This window comes from Mycteria americana, chromosome 5 (assembly GCF_035582795.1).
Source record: "Mycteria americana isolate JAX WOST 10 ecotype Jacksonville Zoo and Gardens chromosome 5, USCA_MyAme_1.0, whole genome shotgun sequence".
In the NCBI taxonomy this organism is placed as follows: Eukaryota; Metazoa; Chordata; class Aves; order Ciconiiformes; family Ciconiidae; genus Mycteria; species Mycteria americana.
Window position 1 is genome coordinate 10,434,767 of NC_134369.1, and position 22,995 is coordinate 10,457,761.

Below are 22,995 nucleotides of genomic sequence, written 5' to 3' on the forward strand. Positions count from 1 at the left end.
GTCAGAAACAGGATGAATCTTGTAATATCACAGAAGCCTCAGTTAACATTTAGTGGGGTTTTGGGACTAGTTTAAGAAAATGATAATTCAGAGAATTGTGTATATGTGTATGTACCACTTGAAGTTTACAGAACCCGGGAGTATGGCCATCAGAGTTTCCAAATGAGCTTTTTCAGTCTGGATATTTCTCTACAAAAAACAAACAAACAAAAGAAACAAAGCCAAAACTAAAGCAGACAAAAAAACCCCAACCATGTAGCAGAAATGGGACCATTTCAGTTAAAGAATTTAAAAGAAAAAAAAAATGTTTAAAGTCAGTATTTTGAGAAGACTGAAATTTCCAAATAAGATGTTTTAATTTCTTATTTGGAATGCCCTTCTATTGCAATATTTTCAAATATTTTCAAAGTTGAAATAGGAACAAAACACCCTGGTTTTTATCAAAGCAAAATGTTTCAAGTCAAGTGAGGGATATTCTGCTTCAAAATGGAAAGAACTCAAAATTCCTTATGAAATTAAAATCCTGGTTTCCACACTGGTTCTCCCCCCACCCGTCAATGCTACATATTTTTGAGCACCCAATTCTGTCTTTGTATTATGCATGTTTCCCCAGAGCCCCAGCCCCGGACAGCAATAGTGTATGAAGAACACTTTCCTCCTCACATTAGCCACATGCTAAAAAAAGTTAGACCCACTCCTACATTCCTGTTTTTCTAGATTACTGGAATAGTCTGTAACTGTCCCTCTGCTACCCATCCCCCTTCCCCTTTCTTCTCACCTTCCCCTGTGAATTCTTTTTTTCTAGAAATCTCTCTCTAAACAAGACTCTTGGAGATAGCCTTCAGTGAAACAGCTCACAATAACATACACACCGTACATAAAGCAAAGCCAAAATGTGATCCCGGTCAGCCAAGCCTGTCCTTCAATTATACCATCCAAAATTGTTAGTGGGAGTCGCAAATACACAAAAAAATTGCTCTAGTATTTTCAATTCATAGGCAGCAATTCTTCAAGATGAGCAAAGAGCACTCACAGAGCTTTTAAGGCTAAAATAGCTGTAGTAAGGTGATCTTGGCTGTAACCATTCTGCACATAATTCGAGATTAGACTGTGCCATAGCAGTTTTTTTCTACAGGGTTATATAACTTTCAATTTAAACATGTATTTACCCAGGCAGGGAAAAAAATCACTTCAAACATGCATTTAATTATTGAACAGTTTTGGGAATGCTTACTTTGTCTTCTTTTCTAGTGGAGGTCACAGAAAGCATTTCAATAGCTTATGGATTCATCAAAATTTCTGAAAAATCCTACTCTTTCAATTTAGTTTCAATATTTGAGCCGAACTTGAAAGTATTCTTCCCTCTGAACATACTGTGCTTGTGTGAAAAGCCTCAAGCCATTTTTAGTCTTTAATCCCCACAAGATATCACAGCCATCAGGCATCTTTCTCAACCAAACAGGGTATTACAGAGTTTTACAGTTTTCCTCTGTGTAGAGTCTGTTTACCCAGTTCTCATGTTATTTTCCCATGGTCTTCTATTTAAGCAGTAAGTGGACTTTTTTGTTATGGTGTATTATTTACTTAGGGATTAACTGTAACTGTGCTCCAAACTCTTACCAAGAGATACTGGATATTTGGAGGGGATAGCCTAGCTACTTGGGAAGCACCTCCTGCACACCATACCTGACAGGCTGGCATCCTGACACAACCTAAAATGTGTGCTTGCTGTGGTACAGTCTTGACTTCATCTTTCTAGTACACCCGTGTCCCAGGTAAATAGGTAGAAAAGATAGTGCCACTATACACAGGCTCTTCTTCTCACCAAAAGATTTGTCTGTCCCCTTTCAAACTCTCATCAGAAGACGTAACGCGTCTCACCTCTCAACCATTCAGGATTCCAGGACCTTTCCAGAGCCCTGTCACTGAGGACAAAACGCCATTGTCTATACAGAAGGAAGGACTTACTGGACCATAACTGTAGTGCTTCGGAGGCACGTTTTTTGTGCTTACAGGCTAAATTATAGGGCTTGCCGAAATTAAGATAAGACGATAGCTAAATAATCACACGAGGGCTCTCTTCAGACCTCCCCACTGCCTTTGTCGGGGGAAAACATTAGAAGTTGCAGCTGAAGTTTGAGCTGGCTGGTGGAGAAGGACATATTGCAGGAACAGTATGTCCTATATATGTATCTATAGCTTTTCTAGCTTTCTCCTAGAAGTCTAGGAGACTTTTAGCAGCTGATCATGTCGTTTGAAAGAAAGAAAAGATGAAACAACTGAACTGACATAAATGAGAGTAAAAACTTTGGATGACACACAATACATTTTGCTAAGATTTGGTTATATGGTCAACAAGTACGATACTAGATACTATACAGGCCTTAATTGTCCCTAGGAGGCCTCAGAGATGTACATGACAGCTCTTCCCTCTTCAGTCCCCAGCCCTTCAGAGCATGAGGGCCACTTCCGAGGCTCTGTAGACAACCTTGCTTAGATTATTGCAGAAAGATACATAGCTACGCTCTTCCATTCTTTCACTTTGTAAAAAAATAGATTACTTGGCAGCCAAACTATCCGAGGAAAGAGGGACAGAAAGGCATCAGTCTTTCATGGCAATTGAGCTATTTTTCTGAGAGCAGAGCTAAAGAAACAATGGCAAAACTGAGGGACCTATAACCCGACTAAAATTTTTTTTATCAAGATTTATCAGTCCCAAGTTTACTACCTTTTTACAGCAGAGATCTTCATTTTAACTCACTATTTTATTTAATTTCTCCTCATGCATATACATTTCTCTAAACATGCAGAAAGAGATATGTGTATCAGGAGCAACATATAAAGTGTAGTGTTTCCTGAAAAAATCCAACAGGCCACTGCAACATCACTTTGTGCTTGCCTGGGTAGGATTAAATGACAAATACACGCAAACCTCCGAATTCTGCACCAGTCCTCACAAACACTGAAATGCAATTTGCAATACACACTCAAATTCTAGAATTACAGATATAATAATTTCTGTAGTTAGACCCACTGAAGTCACTGGAAGTATTCACATGGGTAAATGAAGCATACAGTCATTTGCAGTGCCTGAGCCTTCCTATGGCTCCCTAGCAGAGGATTAGAACGAGTATTTCACACCATGTACTTTGGTGAAGTGACAGGCTCAAATGATGAGACTGCGTTAGCAACGTCTGTGGCATCATGACATTTGAGATTTGTATAGCTACATGTTTCTGGCACTTTATTGCTTGATTAAACACCTTGCTCTATTTACTCAAGAAAACAGTAGTCACAAGCTTACAGCTTACCTTAGTGAGCGCTTAATCATTCACTACTCCTTTCACAGACAAGCTCAAAATTAAAGCTACATACACCATCTGGAAGAAGATTTCCGACTAGTGATGGCATCTTGCTTGTGATGGGCAGGGAAGCAGAAAACAACTGACAGCTGGAGGTTTTCACAGTTGATTATGTGAACTATTGGGATAAAATTCCCCACTCAGATTCTTGGGCCAAATCTGGCATCTTAAAAATAGCAGTTTATCACAACATCAGAAAATGTAACCTTGCTTGTCAGGCAACCAATTACTAACAGCACAGTACGAGTGGCTAAGATCCACTGCTCCTCCTACCTAACGTTTCCTATTCCATTTCCTGCAGTAAAATTATTTTAAAAGGAGCAAAGAATAGGAGATTAGCAATATCATGCAATATCTAATATTTTCTATTCCTACAGAAACTGCTACCCAAACACCATGAAAGTTAACACAGAAGAGCAAAAAGAACAATTCCCACGCTGTATTTTGTATATTTGTTTTCAGAATTCATAGAACTCTTTATGTGTTTTCTTTTTAAAAGCATGCTGGGGTTTTATAAATATTTTTAAAAGCCAGCTGTGGTTTAATCAACCATCTGATCTACATTATGATAACTCTTCTGAACAACCCCAACAATAAAATAAATATGTATGCAGTAAAGGAAAGCAAAAGTGTGTACCAAAAAGATAGGAAGAAAACAGCAGACTGGTTTTGAGCCCCCTAGAGAGTTATTTATGATCATCAGGAAGAAAGGCATCACTTTAAAATAATGAAAACCTTTCAATGTCTATGCTCCACTGAGCACAGAATCTTACAGTAAATGCTAATCTAACAATAAACTTCACTCCATTGGGACCACAACATTTTATGCAGGTAGAAATGAGTAGTACTCAGGATGAGATCTTGACTCTACTGTAAAGTCAGGGAGAGAATTCCCACTGAAGCTCAGATTTCATGCCAACCCTCTTGCTATAATTTGGAAATAGTATCTTGTAAACAGGACAAAAAGCCACATGAAATAATGTAAACAAATCACCTGAGATGTATATCAGAAAATTCACTAGAACAGCAGAACAAGCAAATTACCATCCTTTTACTCCTCTCTGCAAAAGAAATACATGACGATGACCTGTTCAACAAAGATTTAAATCTTCTCCTCCTTCCCCTCCCCCAAAATTTGATGGCTGAAATATGAGTGAGCTATTTGGCTCAAATTTGGCCCTGGAGAAAGCAGATACAAATCTCTCCATCAGAAGTTACCCGAGTTCTACATAGACATCTTCAACTTTTGACTGGCTGCAGCAGTCTTAACAGAATGAAAACAGAATAGATTATTTTCCCTCAAGCTTTCTGCAGTGAGCACCCCTGACCCATTCCTTTCAGTAGCTCCACAGAGTTTCTCATTTGCCAGCTCCTTTTCCAAATTCTTCACTTTAACTCAGTATATAGAGCGTCAGCATTCTTGGGAAAGCCATGAGAAACACTTCATTCAACACAAAGCTTTTATTATAAAACAACATATAAAAAGGTTTTCATGCTATCTATAACCATAATAATTTTTTCATCAAAATATAGATATTTTTTAAAACAAACCAGTAGATATAGCAGTAGATGCTCACTTTCTTCACGCCCATCCAGCCACTCTCTTGTTCTTCTCAAAAATAATTTATTTCAGGAAACCTTTCAGTGCTAAAGCAGCACATAAAAAAAGGATACTATCCTTCTTTTCAGACAGTCTTGCTCCAAAAGTTGAGTCAGGATGGTGAGAGATAACTACACTCAATTCTTTCAAAATCATACTTCCTTCCAAAAAATTGAAGTCACGCCCTTTTAAGGTATCAAACTGAGTACCCAAAATCATTGATCATTCTCAAAGTAACAAAGAGTTCTAAAGTGAACTCACCATTTAGGACAAGTCAACTCACAACTTTGATTTAATTTCAAAACTATCAAATTATTTAAATTATAAGCAACTAAACCGAAAATTTGAGAAGGCATCCTAAGTGACTGCGAGATAGCCATTTACTAAATCACTCACAGACTTTCTAAAAATGCAGCTTTTTTCCCTACCCATGGGCTAGTATGTACTTAATAACACTAGTTATTCTGAATATAACATAACCAGGTAAAAGTGTGGGCAGCTCACCAGACTCGCCTCACACAAATGCACATGATGCCATCAGGAAGAGGGTAAAACAAGCCACAGAAAAAAAAGATTTTCCTCTCTAGGTACATGTCACATGTAGCACGTGTAAAGCAAAACAAGTTAGAAGAAAAGTATTCTAAGAGGAGGAAGTTCTGTTGACTCACTTTTATGGACTTAAAGCACTAAAGCACTTCTATATTTAGTGCTCTCTTTATCTCACATCTTACACTACCCTCTGTGCATTCTTTAAGAGAGAAAGCATGCTCACTAAAGTGGTCCTTAAATTGCCTGCAGTACACGTCTAAATATAATAGGGAGGCATGAGCGTATCTGATAGAGAACAAGTATTACAGAAAAAGAACTGTTATCACACTCTACACAATCACATCTTCCCCTGCTCACGCCGTAGACACCTGGATGATACATTTGATTTCAGAGTCTGCATTTTCTAAAATGGATTTCTATCATCTTCTTCCTTCCTCTTCCTTCAGCCTCCTCACAGTCTTTAGGTTTATTTTAAAGCTGGTTTTTTGTACAGCTTCAAAGTAGACGTAGTACTGGATTGGTAAACTGCTTAACAGCTTCAAGATTAAAATATTCTATTTGTTTGCAAGGTAGGTGAATGATACACAGCAACAGCATAAATTCTCCTTCACCATATCCGCGCAGCCTAAGTGTCCTAATGACGATAGTCCAGAACTGTCTCCGAAGAAAAGAGTGTAGCTGGATTGGCATGAGCTTTTGGGCAGCAGCAGCAGCTAAGATACTGAGAAACACTGAAATGTTCCTGGCATTGCCTGAGAGAAGTGGTATAAGTAACCCCGTGTTGCTAGATCGCCACAGATTCCACGGCATTGATTCAGGAGGTGGGTCAGGGAGGTTTGCCCTGAGAGGGTTATATACCAACAGCATATCGGCATGTTATGCAGTCGGCAAATTTTACATAGCAGTCCGTTATGAAATTGTCAGTAGCATCTCTGGGAGGAAACAGAAGAGCCTCCCTTCTCTCCCACGTTTCCCCCACCTTGAAAACGAACCCCAAACCCCCAACTTCTCTCCTGATTCAAATGTGAAGTTTTCTTTGTAGCAGTGGTTTGAGAAATAAAGGATGAAAGTAGTCCTCTTTTTCACACTTCTGGAAAGACGCTGTCTTGTTATCATTAATTTTAATGTCATTCTCATTCTTCCTTCCTCCCTCTATTATTTTAATTCCTTTTGTATTGGAAAACCAGAGAGATTCTAAGGTATAAAATGAGACAGTTTTGCGTTATTGAAGATTTAGGGTTTCTGTCCATTTTGACATATTTAATAAATGTATTTTGTAAGATTAACCTTAGCATCCATGATTATATTCTTCTTCCATTTAACTTGCAATTAAAATGGAATTGCTCTGCAAGGACAATCAAAGCAGTACAACTGCACACCTTTTCACCCAATCCATTAACAGAATATTGCTAGCAGTGAAGTAGTCTCTTTACCTTGGCTGCTTCGCTTTGAAATTTGCAGTGATTTTCTTTTCTATGTGACCCATTTAAATAAATTACTAAGAAGTAAATGAAACTTCTATGGAAATTGCTTTACTATGTTTAAAAGTGGGTAATTTTATAGACAAGTGTTACTAGTAAAATGTATGTTGTGAAATTTAGTTGTGCTTTCAGTCTAATGGAAGGTTACGTGGAATGCTCTCAGACGTGTTTTTAAGCCATAATGATCCCTTTTCACCATTTCTCTTATATTGATACTTTCTGTGGATGGTGCATTTGAGTCTGGCAGGGCACCAGTGTTATTGCTTATACAGGTGACAGATCACAAGCCAACTTTTTATATTTAGTCACACCACTTGTAGCCAAGTCAATTTCGAAGTAACAGGATTTCAACATCAGGGAGGTCTAGGAAAAAAAGCTACTTTTTACCAGAAAAAACATGAAGTATTCTCAGTAGTTCCTGAACTGAGGGGATGCATGACACGACACGACACAACAGAATGGTCTCTAGAGAAACAAAACACATGGAGAAACTTCAGTGGAAAGGTACTTGATCCTTGCCTTTAAAATGACAAGGAAACCCGGAAAAGGTACCTATTTGAAAGAAAAAATAACTACACTAAATCATGATGAAGAAAATCTCTGTGTAACTCTTAGAAAAAAAAATAGGAGAAATAGATTCATAAACCCATGCTTCTTTCCCCACCTGCTAAGTGGGCACCAAACTTAAAGGGAGATGCAGATAGAAAATATTACTCTTGAAAAGTCTGCCTTAGGATACTTCATTAATGGATGTAATAATTCTTTTATTCTTTGTTATTGGGATGAGAAGCCAAAAAGGATCAGAAAGAGAGAGAGAAAAGGCACACCAGGGTTTTCATTGAACTTGGATTTGATTTCCAGATATCAAAAGAATTTTAAAATTTTTAGACAGAGTTTGGATTAATGGCAGGACACTGTTCGCTAATATTTTAGTGGTCTGTGAAAGAAGCCCATTATATTCAAGTGGTCAAAATCTAGGGGCAAAGTGCTTCTTTGCTGCCTGTTTGCAATGAACAAGGCACATTGGCTTCTCCAGCTTCTGGATTCATTACACGAGAGCCCTGAGCAGGATGAACCCCTCCTGGCCTTCCCAGGACATCTACACAGATAGGTGTGTAGCAGACCACCATATCTCCTCTACTGAAATTAGACCTGGGATGGAATTAGGCAGCAGATGGCTAAAACCCAACAAGAGATATTTGACTTTTAAAAAAAATTAAAAAAAAAATTAAACATATCTCAGAGAAAAGCTCCAGAATGGCAAGAAAGACATGCTACTGCAACATAAAGTTTGACATTAGCTTTCTAGTTTTCAAGCACACTATATTATTTGGACCATTCTCTTTTTCATGTCAACGTCTTCAAAAACAAAATTGTAGAGCAAACTTTTACTTAGACTGAAAGTAGATGCAGATCTATAACAATGGCCTTTCTTTATTACCCATTTTGCATACAACCTGTGCTAAGCCTGAGTAGAAAGGAAGTCAGTAGAGAACACCTAATGTAAGTATAATGACTATGTCCACAAAACACTACAGGTGCTTACGCAGACTGAAAAGAACATTTTTTTTTCCCCTAATACTGTGACTCTCTCCATCTTTTTTCAGCACTACCCAGATACTTAGCTTCTCTCCTTTTCAGAATGATGTGCTCAGAATTCACGATATAAAAGACGGCTGCTTTACACAACACAAAATGCAAGCACTGAGAATGACATTCAGTGCTAAGGAAAGGTGAGGAACTGTTAGTAGGGCCCAAAGCTTTAACTTCACTTCATTTCAGCAGCACGTCTATATTAGCTTTTTTTCATACAGAATGGCCACTCTGCGAGACTTTACCCTTAATTAAGACTGTGTCAGGGCAAGGGCTGGCTGCTCCCTGGGGCTGGGACGCCAGGAGCAGTGGGGCACCCTGGTGCTGCTGGGCAGGACCTTGCCAGCCAGGTCCCGTCCCACCGCCCAGCCATGGAGGGAGGCCGGCTGGGGAACTGGGGCAGCCCCTGGCATCAGCCAGCTCCCTGGGGACGGGCCAAGCCGGGCCGGGACGTGGGTCCGTTGGGTGGGCCCGGCTCGGCGGGGCCCACGGCCGGCAGGGCAGGTGTGTGGGGAGCTGGAGACCAGCACCCTACGGAGTCACTGGGGCAGGGACCAACAGCCCCGGGCTGGGCTGAAATGGGGACCTGGGCCGTGGGCAGGGTGGGGGGAGGCCCCGGGGGCGGCCAGGGCTAGTAAGGGCTGTTAGTGCCCTCAGGGCCCTGCCGTACTGATCGCTTTCAGTGCCTGTACACGAACAGATAACTGAGTGGGGTTAGAACATAGAGCATCGTCCGGTGTCTTGGGGGAGCTGTAAGTTCGCATGCAGCCATTGTAACTCAGAGTGAAAGGCCAATCCATTAATTTGCATACAGATTTAGTTTAAATTGACATTTTCATTTCAACACACTAGGAAAAAATATTAACAGGCAAGACATTTTGGATTAAAGTATTTTGATTAGTTAACTTATTTTTAAAACCCCTTTCCTCCCTTGCATTTGGATGTATTTGAGATTTCCGTTATTAGTGGGATATTGAGATAATTAAACATTACTTCCAACTTATGTCAGAATGGAAGCAAGAGGTGACTGGCAAATAATTCATGGTAGAAATAATTTTATGGGTTAGAATGGGTTTGCTGCTTCATTTTCTTCAAGCTCATGTTTGCCTAGAGATGGTGAACACTTAATATGTAATTTAGCCTCCCCTTCTTACAACAAATCAGCATTTAGCCTTGAAACCATGAGGGTTTATTTTCTCATCTCTTTCCATCTGCGTGATGTTCATCAAGGGTTTTAAGTCAGCAAAGTTGGCCCACCCAGATTAGCTTGTATGGTAAGATACTGTGCACTACAATGCCATTAACCTCTGTTTTTCTTTGTTTTTTTCAATCTCAGTATTTCACAAAAAATTGAGGTCTAATCCAAATCAATTACAGCCTGTTGAAAAATTACTGGCTTTGACATGACAGAAACTGATGGACATTCATTAAAAGTTTTGGTCCTCGCTTTGGGAAACTACTGCCCATTTTTCCAGATTACACTGTTAGATTGTTTTGTGAAACTTCCCTCTGTGAGGCATCCCCTGTCTGCCTGAACTACTTGTCCTTCTGTTTTTACCATCTTCACCTAACATCAAAACTCTTGTTTCCCAGCTGAAGCTCTCTCTTACATTTCCTTTCGAGAAAACAGTTGCCCTCCAAACATCTATTCCTATACAGAACAATTTATATTTCATTGTTGTTCCCAAGCTTGCCAACGTTTCCAAAGCACCGCTGCCTTCTCTGTAGAGAGAAAGGTTTGAGTCAGCTCTGTGCTGAAGTACTCTCCTGTAAAGCTTTAGCATTGTGAAGTCAAACCCACCCTCAAGAGGCTTCCCTTTCAAAAGACTTCTGAAGCACAATACCAAAGGTGGCAACCTGTAAACACTGACAAGGTGGGATACGCTAAAGTGGGATATACTGGCAGAAAAGGAGGAGCAAATCTGTCCACAGCACCTCGCTTGTAAACTCACATCTTACACATTATGATGTTTTCATTTTTAAATATTAGATCAGGAAGATACAAGGATCTTCTCTAGCTCTCTAGCATTCCCCCCGCTCCCGACACACGCATGCACCCCCTGCCTCCCAGTAACGACCAAAATTATAAAAGGCAGCCTGCAATGCCTGGAAAAGAAGAGCCAGGGCAGAGTTCTTTGCATTATTAAATCTATAGTGGACTTTGTATTTTGTAGAAAGCAACAGGTCATAGAAGAGTTGCATACAGCAATAAAATTTCAAGAAAACAAAATACTTTGCAGAAGAACAGTTTAACTTGCAAGGAGAAACTTAAATGTTAATTAACACGTTCTTTCTGTGACCAACAATGCCATCTAGCAAGCCTTCAGAAACAACTCTCTGTACACACTCCTTCCTCCTCTTAATAACTGATGAGGAAGTTAAAAATTACTTATATTCACTTCCTACAGAAGTTTAATTTTCAGAATTCCTCATTTCTGTTTTTCCTGTGAAATCAATTTCTGACATGGCCACACACACATAAACAGGACAAGTACTCCAGCTTTTCCGATCATGTCTCTACTAATTTTCATTAGCTCAATTCAGACTATCTCCCCAGTTCATCAATTTAGTTTGGAACAAATTAAGACATTATCTCTATCTCAATAGCTACAGGATAATTCATTAGATTCACTCTTAGGCCTGGATTCAGCAAAGCACTTTAGTTGTTGGGAACTGAAAATCTATGTAAAAGATTCAAAGCCAGTAAAATCTATAGCATTTAAGCATATGTTTAAAAATAAGTATGTGTATGAAGTTTATCTTTATTGAATGGAGGCTTTTTTAAAGTAAGGATCTTATTACAGAATAATTTATCAATAAAGTCTTAACTAACTCAGTAAGAACAAATATATTCTGTAAATGCATTCAGATAACTAAGGACAATATGCAGCTAACCAATTGGAAAGGCAGTTTCAGTTAATCACTGCCATCCTATTTACAGGATATAAATTATGACAATGGAGGTGTTGGGTCTTCAGGGAGATAAGTACATTGACTGCCTACAGGAAAAGGCCTCTGTCCTTGACTTACTAAGGACATCGTGGCAAGAGCAAGATACATGTATGTTCTTCTCAAAGGCATTAACTGGATTGTTCTGAAACTTCTATGAAGGTGAAAGGCTTATCCTTTGACTCCAGCTACCCACATTCTAAGATATCTTGACTGACCGGCACAACACAGTCATGTCTGGAGGATTCTCCTTATGGAGACTGCAGTGATCTGCCTTAAAGAAAAGTAGTCATGACACAAGGATGATAGAAACAGGAGAGAAAAAAACCCAGAAACCTACATCAAAAGATCTCCAGGCTCTGAAGCAGAGATGGAGGATATGCTATCTGCTGGATGCTTTAATTTTGATAGTCTTTATACGGAAGTTGCCAAGGTGCTAGGCAAAACTATGAGTAAGTTAAAATAAGACCATACACTCCCTGAACTGATAATCATAGTGGCTCTCTACGACCCAGTCTGCAGGAAGGATTCCTACTTCTTTCAGTCCCTACGAAGTACAGCACAAAGTTGTGGTATTCAGAATTGGTCTGTCGGGCAAGACGTCTGTCTGACTGTAAGGTGCTCCAGAATATCCCAGAGAAAAGGTAATAGAAACTCTGTTGTGGTATCGTCTTGGTATTCCTAATATAAATCCTAATAGAGAAAAATCAAGCTACATACTTAGTTAAGCAGCAAAGTTGAACTTAGCTGTCAGAGGATTTGTTTTTTAAATTAGAACACGAAACACCTTCTATTGGCTGGCTGGCCTAAGTGCTTTCTTTCCCCCTTGTAAGGCTTTTTTGCTTCGATTCTTTAGCTGATGATACTTTCCACTGCATTAGTCATGCAAGAATCTCTCAGGTCCAGCATTTTTATCAATGTGTGCCAAGTAGCAAATAGTAGTAAGCCCACAGAGCGAGTACTAGGGATTCAGAGGTGCCCTTTCTTATCCTGCCTTTTTGTGCATCCCATCAGACTAGCTTCTACATACACAGTTTGTATAGGCATACAAGCTGATAGCCAGTCTGTGACTCGACATGAAAATTATATAGTGTACCCAAAGCAGTATAAAATCCAGAGTGAATTGCATTCAAACACCTCAGCTTTCTTATATTCCTTCACTGTAGAGAAACCAAGTTTCAGAATTGGTTTTTAATGTTCTTCCCTAGTAAGTGAAATCAGACTCATTTTCGCATACCTAGCTCTAAAAGCTTCTCTACTTATTTGCTTTCATTTTTAAAGAAAACCATGAATAAAAGAAATAAAGACAATGAAATGCAAAAAAATGGAATCACACTGAGAAAATAATACAATTTGCAAATTAACTTAAAACATGAAAAATAGCCTGACATTGATGTACTGAAAGAATAATTGTAAAAGATAGGCCATTCCCATCTTCCACAAACTTTACTTAATCACATCGCTGTAGATATAGTTTGATTGAGGCATTAATAAATGCCTACTTTACTAGAGTTCATTTCTTTTATTTAAGATGTCATGAAAATAGAATTTTCCAGTCATATCTTCTCTAGTCATCTTAAAATGTGTAATGAGAAGGCAGCTAGCACTCTTCTAGTCACGTGCAAATTCAATTAAAATCAAACATTTCTAAAGAGTTTTTCTCGATATACATTTCTCATACATATAACCCAATTCTATGATGAAATATTCAAAAATGTAGAGCTAATTTCATGAATTCATCATGTTAGTTATTTTAGATTTACAATCATTCCCAAACAGATTAGAGTCTCAAATTTGTTTAGTATGGTATTTGCATAATGTTTGTGTCCTGAACATGTACCTGAACTGAATTAATATCTCAGCTCACTCAAATCTGAATCCAGACTTCTCAACACAGATGAACAATTTAATAAATGTATATCCCAAAGAGCAGATAGCACTTGTTAAAGTATTTTTAATTCATTGAGAGTTAACACATATACCTAGTTTACTTAAATTATCCTCATCTTAGCAGAGTGAACCTTCTCTAAAACAAATCCCTCCAAATTCAAAACCCCACATTACCAAATATTAGAATGTTGTACAGTAAAATTTATCTTGCATTACAGAAGTATAATTCCATTAATTCTGGTAAAGATTATGAAATAACTGCGAAGATTTTTGTTTCTTTGTTTAAAATACAACTAATGCTCCTCAGCTAGGAGGAAAAAAAAAGAGAGAATTTAATTAAATACTGGTCATCAATCCTTTCTGTACTTCAGAAGCTCAAATGATACCATCTCATTTCATGAAACCTCTGCTATTTTTCTCTTTTCCAGTGACCTTTGCAGAGACATGTGTAACTGCTAAAGGAGATAGTATGCAAAGTTACCTTTGCCTGAGCTGTACAGCTCTGACATAGCAATAAGAATTTATAAAATCTCTAAAATCACTAGTGCCTTGAAAACCTCTTCCAACACTTAGCAACTTTAAAAGAAATAAGCAAGGGCATCACTGCCTGTAAGTGCTCCCATTAATGGTAAGTTGATGAGATGCATAAAAATACATCTGAGCACCTCACAATCCATAATTAGTGTTATTTTTGCAACATACTAGAAAAGTAAAAAAGTAGTGTCTGTCTTTTTATAGATGGGGAACTGAGGAACCTGGTATAATTGAGACATATGCTTTAATTAGAGAGGCACAGGCACTGTGTGATAGCAAGCCTATCACAGCTTGTCTGCTCCAGAAATACAAAACGCAAGTTTCTGAAGAAATGGGCTCAAAACTTATGATTGCCTAACTCAAAGACAGCATATCTTCTTCTAGACCAGAGGCAAAAGCAGAAGTTGTAACCTATAATTTGTCTTGTTTCCTTCCATCCCTTGCTGCCTGTTTTGCATGATTTCACATACCCATTCTCTGCACCCAAATGTATTTGTGAGAAGGGAGAGGAGAAATCTGATCCCAATGTCATCCCTGTTTGTCAGAAACTCCTTAACTACCAGGTACCTTACAGATTTGACTGGGAAGGTTTGATCCACCCTGAGCTTCTCAGTGCAGCCTCCAAGGAATCAAAAGTGAAGCCACTTAAGGGCCCATCGTCCCAGCCTTCTTTAAGATTACACGTCTCCCTGTTTAATATGCTAAGTTATACTCACCTAAGCACCAGCATGGAGCTGTTGACACAGTACTAAGGAGTGATTTATCCTGCAGGCTAATCTCTAACGAAAGCAGTAATTGTAAAATCTATAAATACTGTGTGACTATAGACTAACAAGCTATTAATAGTACTATTGGAATTCAGCATTTTAAAAGATATAGTATCACTTTGTTAGTTTTACAGGGGGGAAACCAGAAACGTTTTCTGGGAAAAGCAGGAACAATAAACCTTTCAGTAGAAGCCATCCAAAATTATTCAAATAATATTATTTTTATGATATATCAAGTATTTCCACCAGAAATGGAGCAAGGAGGAAGCATAATGTCAGGGAGGTCATGTCTCCATGCTCCTAATGGCAATGAAAGGGTCTTATTTATCTTGAGGTTCCAGTAAGGGATTCATTCCCTTTGTGAAGATACAGTTTTCAGGCAAACCTTGAGCTTTACACCTCTGGTTTGAACTCTCCAGCTGACTGCTTACCCAGTATTGAATACATCTAACTCTCCCAGGTAACACTGGGCAATTTTTTAAGGAAGAAACTTCATGCTCTTGCCCTGTTGACTAAAGGACTACATTAACAGAACATGGGCTCAGAGACGAAGCTGCGCAGGATTATCAGAAGCAGACATCAGACAGGTAGTGCAGCTCACTGTAAGGCACAGCTAACAACATCAAGGCACTCAGCCATCACCCCAAGCCTGAAGCTGAAGCCTGGGGCACTGGAAAAGCAAAGCAGACACCGATCTTGTTCTGCTTTTTTTAGAATACAGGAATGAGCAGGTTATAGATTAAAAATGGAGGCAGTACTTTCTTGCTCTGATCATGGGCAGTTTTTGAGGACAATGGGAGAGGAGCTTGGACCTTAGGTATGTTTATCACAGCATATTTGTTCAGTTCTTACAATATCCTTCCTGCTGAACAGGACCAAAATAAAAAGAATATAGGCCATACTCCTATAAACAAATTATTATTGAAATTTAATTATCTTTCAAATATTTTCTTTTAAGTTATTAATATGATTAACCAGCCTTTTGGTCTGGTTATATTAAGGCCATCCTGGTTGCACTGTAGCTTGCACAGTATGGTATTACTACAACACTAAATAGTTAGACACAAATTTGGAACGTACAAAATACATGACTTGATAACCTACAATATTATGAAATCTTTTCCTAAGCAGGAATTCAAAAATGTCTCTGGCAGTGTAATATTTATATTGCCACATTTTGTCAAGCATACATAGTAACACATAAGTACTCAATTCAAACAGAAGCATAATCCTGGCAGAAGATCCTACCCTCTATGCTTGTTAATTCTGTTCCTTAAAGCTATTTCTTGATAATAGAGTACACCTTTAGTGACAATCCATGGCTTAAGCCATGTGATTTTAAACTAACGAAGATGTGCAATAACCCTCTCTGTGCTCTGTTGCATAGACCTTGGTTCTGTTGACCCTGTGACACCACTGATCTCCAGTCAGAGCATGGTGCCTGTTCCACTGCAGTTACCCAGACAGATGAACACACACATGCAGATTCTGTGGTGCAGTCATGGCTTGCGGTACTCTTTGAAGAACATTCCCTCATTAAGTTGAACCTCGAAGCCCCAACAGCAAAATTTACAATGTTTGGAACAGTTAAAAATGTTGCCCTTCGATTACAGAACATAGGGGTAAGCAGGGTGGAATAGCCAGGGCACCGGGAAAGGCTCACTCTGTTAGAAAATCTATCTTTCCAAAATTAAGAAAACATTTACAAGTAACCAGTATTAGGGAGGAGTGTTAATTCCCTACAAATCAAAACGAAAGTGTGAGAAGACAGGGCTTCTTTTGCAGACTCAGAGAAGGATTTGCATGCCAAAAAGTACACCTCTTTCCTGCTTCTGCCTGCAAGCTTTCCTTCCATTACATTCTCAGACTGCCATGGCTGGATTACTACTAGCATTGGCTTATGAACAGACTGAATCTCACAATCATCTGTGATCTATTGCTACAACACCTACAACTTCTAGAACTGGAAAAGACTGAAGAAATTGAAGGCTCTGTTTCCAGTTTAACAATGTTTTTCTGTATGATGCCCAGTGCAATTTTTTGAAAAGCATTAACAAAGTGTTTTTGTCATTGTGGCATTTGATAAAAAATACATCACAGTGTAGGTGAAGATTACTTTTCAAACGTAAGGCAAAGTTTGTCGATAAGTATATTATGGCATAATTCCTAATACTGCATTCAACGTATGTGATCTCCTTTCCTAATGAGTTCATTTATGCAGAGGGCTAACATGTTTCTTGGAATTTGTATCTAAACCAATTGTATAGTGGTTCATTTATCTATGAACTTCTTGATAAGAACTGAGAAAAGGTTTCAAAATGTTCATTCAGGATGATCAAGTCTGTAATGGAAACTTGCATTTGGTAGTAACAGTAAACCATTTACAGTACTTGCATAATGAATTACCTACTTACCAACTGGAGCACTGGAGTTGAATACAGAATGACTGTGACACGGTTGAAAATACCTAATACCAGGATACACAGTTAAAACAACAGATGCTTGATGGGATTCTTTATGGTCCAGGAAGAACCGAGTGATTCAACGATGCTATCTTCTCCTAAAACTTTGTGACCAATTCATGAAAAATAACCTCTCAATCAAAGTTTGCCAGAGTGACAAATTCCCTAAATTGCCAAAAGGTGGCTTCACTCAATAATTTCTTTAAATGGCTTAAGAAATTCTGCTCCCCCCAGAGCTGTATGGTTAGCAGCATGAGAGAGAATTCCACAGCTACAAATCTCAGCACCTCAGAGCTGGGGAAGTTAAACACTTAAATTCTGGAAGTTTTTCTTCCTCACAATGGGAAGGATAAGTGAAACCTTTGCTTCCTGTTCCTCAGGTTATAGGCATCAAGCTCCAACTGACCACTGGGAAAATTTCAGAGATCAATTATTCCTCCTCTAATGTTAAGTGCAGGTGTTAGCCAAGAGAAATTTCTCCTGGATGTGCTGGCATCACTTTAGCCTGTAGGACTTCTTACAGCACCACCTTCTCAAACAGCACTTTGATCCTCCCACAGTCAAAGTGAGTCAGTGACACAGAGTTTGTTGCAGCAGGTCTGCTTCCAAGTATGATCCATCAAGAGACACTAAACAGGGTGAGTCATATTAGCTGTCTTGATATTGTCACAACCTTTATTAGCTTTACAGATACCATGAAACAGTGATCTTTAGAATGGAAAAGATGATAGCTGATGAAGTCAAGTCAGGGTTAAAAGCTAGTTATTACTGACAAAGGGCCCATAAGATCAGCTTTTTCCTTCTTTGACAGCAGCTCTCTCCAATAACAGCACAAAGAAAGGACCTGTTTCTGAATGAATGTACATGATTTTTTTTTTCCCTTTCATGAGCTGAGAAGAACTAAAGCGAAGATGCCTCTCTTGAGCAAGGGGTTGGATCAAGTGACCTCTAGAAATCCCTTCCAACATAACATTTTTCTACAACTCTGTGACAGCAGTTCTTTCTGTCCTGCATGTCTCCCCTGCTAACTCATGAAGCTACGTAAAGTGACTGCATAGGCTCTGGGCATTGGTCTATACAGCAGCTAGCTCAGAGACAAACACTAACCTGTTAGGTGCTGTTTCAAGGTATTTTCACTCACCTTCTGTGTCATCCACCACCCTTTGCTTTTTGGTGACTGACACAGAAGGAGCCAGCCTGGGAAAGGAGAGAAGCTATTGTACACATACACATATTCCACAACAGCTGTGTTTCCCTTCCCTATAAAACCTAGAACGTAGCTTTGAATTTGAAGGACAGGATAACTTTTTTCAGTCAAGAATGAAATATTAGGTTACAGGAGACAGGTCTATAAAAGTACCAGTTCACTGCTCAGTAAAAAAAATGCAAATAAAATCCCAGAAATCATTTAATACAATCCTTTATTCACTATATTTGTTATAAAAGAGCTGGATTTCCTCTGAAAAGAAAAGACAGATGCTCTGTAACTGCAAACAGGGTTTGCTCATTTTCTACTACCTTTCTGAAACCCTGACGCCATTGACACAGGACAGGATTGCAAATCATTCTATCAATGAAGCAGGTGGATAAGCTTACTTGAGGGAGCTTACTCACCTGGGCAAGGCACAGGAAGTAATGTCCTTACTCGACTTCTGGTGGAGACTGCCCCATTACCATAGTGACTTCAGCCCTATCACACCTGAGTTTATGCAAGCTTGAGAGTTGCATAAAACTTTGCCCTGCCCAACCAACGTTCTTTCTGTGAACCCCTCTATGGGTATGCTTCTGCAGAACAGAAGGAAAGGCACAGAGATCTGCTGCAACTTGTCAACGATGCACACAAATCACTACAAAACATAAAATAGAACAAAGGTATTCCAGTGCCTCATGGTGTGCCTCATCACTTAAATGTTTTTCATCTCCAATGACTGAGTGGTAGAAACTATAACCACATTTACACTTGAGAACTTTGGTGGTCTAGCAAGAAACGTAGCGACTTCAACATTGTATGCAGATATGCGTCTATTTTTTCAGATATGTTTCACAATGAGAATTCAGCTTTTGCTTGCATAACTTCAAATCCCCAAAGGTATATTTCACCTTTAGCTCCTGCTATGCCTAGGGAAAATTGTTCTGCTTCACATTGTCTCTCTTTCCTTGGAACAGGATAATGTGGATCTTGGTGACCTGATGTTCTCACTCTGCTACCTTCCAACAGCTGGTAGACTAACTATTACAATAATAAAGGCAAGAAATTTAAAGGCAATGGATATCACAGGAGCATCAGGTAGGAATGAATTTAATGCTCAATGTGGATTTCTGTCCCATTTCCCTCCTGAGTCACAGAACTCAGCACTGTCAATTCCCAGAATGATTTTTGAGAAGAGGGTTCTTATACTGCAAGCTCTTGAGTTACTTGAATACAGGAGTTTCTGGGAAGTAAATAATATATTTTCATTTTTTTCTGTTGCAACCAACAGTTTAAAATAATCTGCTCTTAAAAAGACAGCAAGATTATTATTTCTAAAGCCACCGTGGTTCAGAATAGCACGAGTTGGCCAAACTGCGTTCATAACACTGGGAATTTGTTTGTACAGCAGACTATTTGTTACAGCTACGGCACAGAGGCAGAGTGACCCTCTGTGACAGTCTCCAAGAGCCACTGAGCCAATTCTGCTGGTGTTGGCATATGGACAAAACAGTGATCATCCCAGACTCCTTTCAGCAACCCTTTCAAAATTTGACGATGAAAACAAGAAACTAATGTAAATAAGAGTTCATAGATGATTTCTAAATATTAGCAGGGAGTTGTAGTGCTCCCAGAAAGGAGCTACAAAGAAATAGCTTTTTTTACTACGTTCAGGAGTTTAAAAATAATTATAATTCTCTTGAGAAATATAAGCCACTAATTGTTACACTTTGAATTATATTTAACCATACATCAGTAAATCCCACTGCGTAAAATATTGTCATCTTCTGTCTGTCCTACAAATCTGTACAAGTAATTAGGCTGTTATAAATAGGCTGATACACAGGCTGTTGTATAAAACAGTCATGTATAACACGGTTCAGTGGATATTTTAATACCCTTTGAGAAGTCGGTACACAACAAGAAGCTTCTTGATCCTAAATTGTTCATTATAAGCAGTCAACCAGGTAAAGTTTTCAAAGCTCCACTGCCTCCCAGACATTCCATGGTAATAAAGAAGCTCAAATTCCAGTCAGGTCCAGGTGACTAATTCTGCAAGCAGGTATGGGCATACAAGAAGGCTGCTCCCTTCACTTTCCATTTATGTTTGCTTAAAAACAGCAAAAGAAAACCAACGTTGTTCTTATGATTCACACAGATCCCTACGTGAAGGTTTCTTTAATGTGTGAAGGAAGGCGACTAAAGAAAAGAAAAACTTCCACCAAGAGGAATACCCTTAATCCCGTTTACAATGAAGCCATAGTCTTTGACGTCCCTCCAGAAAACATTGACCAAATTAACTTGTCGATAGCTGTTATGGATTATGACCGGTGAGATACCTGTAGATGTAAAATAACATCATCTATTGGCTTATAAAATCTTGCACAGTAGATTTGCATCCAGAAACAAAGTTATCATTGTTTCCCAATAAATGGGAAATTAATGTCATGTTGACTTTGGTAGAAGACTAAAATTTCTTGTATTGCCAGGCAGAATTTCCTTTCTAAATTTTAAAATACAGATTTGCATCCATAACTGACATACCTAAGCTTCATATATGCTTACCAGAACTGAAAACAACTGAACATATAATCAGGCAGTCCTCACACTGATGTTCTGTTTGTGCACAATTACGCTAACCCCTTAGACACACACCTCCATTTCTAAAATTGTGGCCTAGAGTTTACTTGTATTTGCAACTAATTACAGAACACAGGCAAAGAACTTTTTACATTCTTCATGCAAAAATAAGAAACAAATGCACACAGACACACAGTGTATGCTATAATGGGGAAAATACTAAATTATTCTGATTGGTGGGAAATGCAAAGAGTAAACCTACGTATTTAATAGTTCATTACATTTTTCAGGCAAGAATTAATTCTAAAAATCCATGATTAATGTTTCTAATGAAATATGTAAATGGTATGGTTCTAAAGGTAAAATTTTAAGAAAAAAATATTATGGAACATTTTCACAGTGTAGGTCACAATGAGGTCATTGGAGTATGTCAAGTAGGCAACGATGCAGAAAGTCTAGGTCGTGACCACTGGAACGAAATGCTCTCATACCCTCGGAAACCCATTGCTCACTGGCATCCTCTTGCAGAGGTAAGACTTTTATTTCTTGCTTCCCCATTACTATAATGGTGAAAACTCTTCCATATGGCATTAGAAGTTGGATAAAATTTTATGAACAAACCCAAAATCCACATGCATGCACTGAATCCTAGAAAAGGGCTCGGAAACACGGATGTTAAAAGTCAAACATAACATGCAAGTTAAGTCTGCTCCTTTCCATTTTAGAGGAACAGGAAGTAATTAATGTCTTTAATATATACATGAAAACACCAAACATTTTACACTGGATTAAGAGTTTGTTTTTTTTTTTTTAAATAGGATCTTGGGTAACTTTCACTGATAGTTGATATAAAGAAATGGACCTTGTTTACAGAACAACCAAGACCAATTTTTTTTATATATAACAACCTAATCTGATTTCTCCTCTTGTAAGAATATATCCATGCCACTAGCACATCTCAAAGGATGCCTAACTGCACTGAAAAAAAATGTTTAAGTGTCTCTGGAGATCTCAGACATTGATAAGAAGCCACACAATCAGAAAAGCTTTTCAAGGTTCCTATGGTTTTTTGTTTTGTTTTGTTTTGTTTTTTGTCTTTAGGGCCCTATTCAGCAGAAATGTTATGCAGGTCTTCTGCGCTTGGATGGCTGCCGAAGAGGCTTCCTCACCCTTTTAACCTATTCAGCAGAAATTTGGCATTCCTGTTGAACTCTTTCTTAGCCATATCCTCAGGGGCTATTCCACAGAGTCCAGTGGGGTAAAGATGTCCTTTTAATCCCTCTGTCTAATCCTCTCCCCAGTACAGGGAATGCTAATCCTGATTCATGAGACACAAAAATTCATCAAAGGCCTAACTAAATTGCTTCCTAAGAGTCACCATGACTTACTTTTATTGTTGTTATCACTGGCTGAAGTCAGGCAGTAATTCCAGTCAAAAGAAACTACTATGTTTATGAACAGCCGCAATGTTACCCCCAATGCTGAAAGACAGGAAACACCACCGTATTCATACCAAAGCACGAACAATGCTGTAAGCACCTAACATACAGAGGCAGGCAGTTCGCAGCCCCTCCGCGTATACTTCACGCATCAGAGTGCAGCCATGTTACTAGAATGCAACTGAGGATTTACCTACTCGGTTGTATGCACTAACCCTAGGCAGTTCCATAAATAATTGTCAGGCAAGAGGCTACAAAACGGCAAAAATGCCAGTCTTGCCCTGTCTCCAAAGGCAATTGCATGTACTGGTGCCCGGGGACCACAGCAGCACAGTTTTAGCCGGGAGCCCTTTGCTCACAGGCTCTGTTGCAGTGGGAGTGCACCGTGCCTCTGCAGAGCATGGGCGCTGCCAACGTGCAAGTATGCTGCGAAGGAAGATCAGCAAAGTGAGGGAGCTCTGCCTATATCTTTGTGCCCTCGATGACAAACTAGTACTGGCTGAAATGCCACACTTGAAATGCCTACCTGGGCATTTGGGAGCTGGGTTTAGAAAACATGTCACGAAGCTCTCAGCTGTAGCCAAGCGTTGATAGGAATGG

The 22,995-nt window shown here is 38.9% G+C and overlaps 1 protein-coding gene across 7 annotated transcripts in view; it reads left to right on the forward strand.

Moving 5' to 3' along the window:
* The window catches only part of SYT9 (synaptotagmin 9), a 77,379-nt gene that overhangs the window by 49,188 nt on the left and 5,196 nt on the right, over positions 1–22,995 (forward strand). For 3 of the 7 annotated variants that reach the window (XM_075502080.1, XM_075502083.1, XM_075502084.1), the window contains exons 4-6: positions 19,354–19,474; positions 20,535–20,706; positions 21,357–21,486. In XM_075502080.1, the coding sequence (XP_075358195.1) occupies positions 19,354–19,474; positions 20,535–20,706; positions 21,357–21,486 (423 nt within the window). Of the gene's footprint in view, positions 1–19,353; positions 19,475–20,534; positions 20,707–21,356; positions 21,487–22,057; positions 22,215–22,995 lie in introns of those variants that run through there. The other 4 variants (XM_075502082.1, XM_075502081.1, XR_012775842.1 and 1 more) reach the window with 3 other exon arrangements.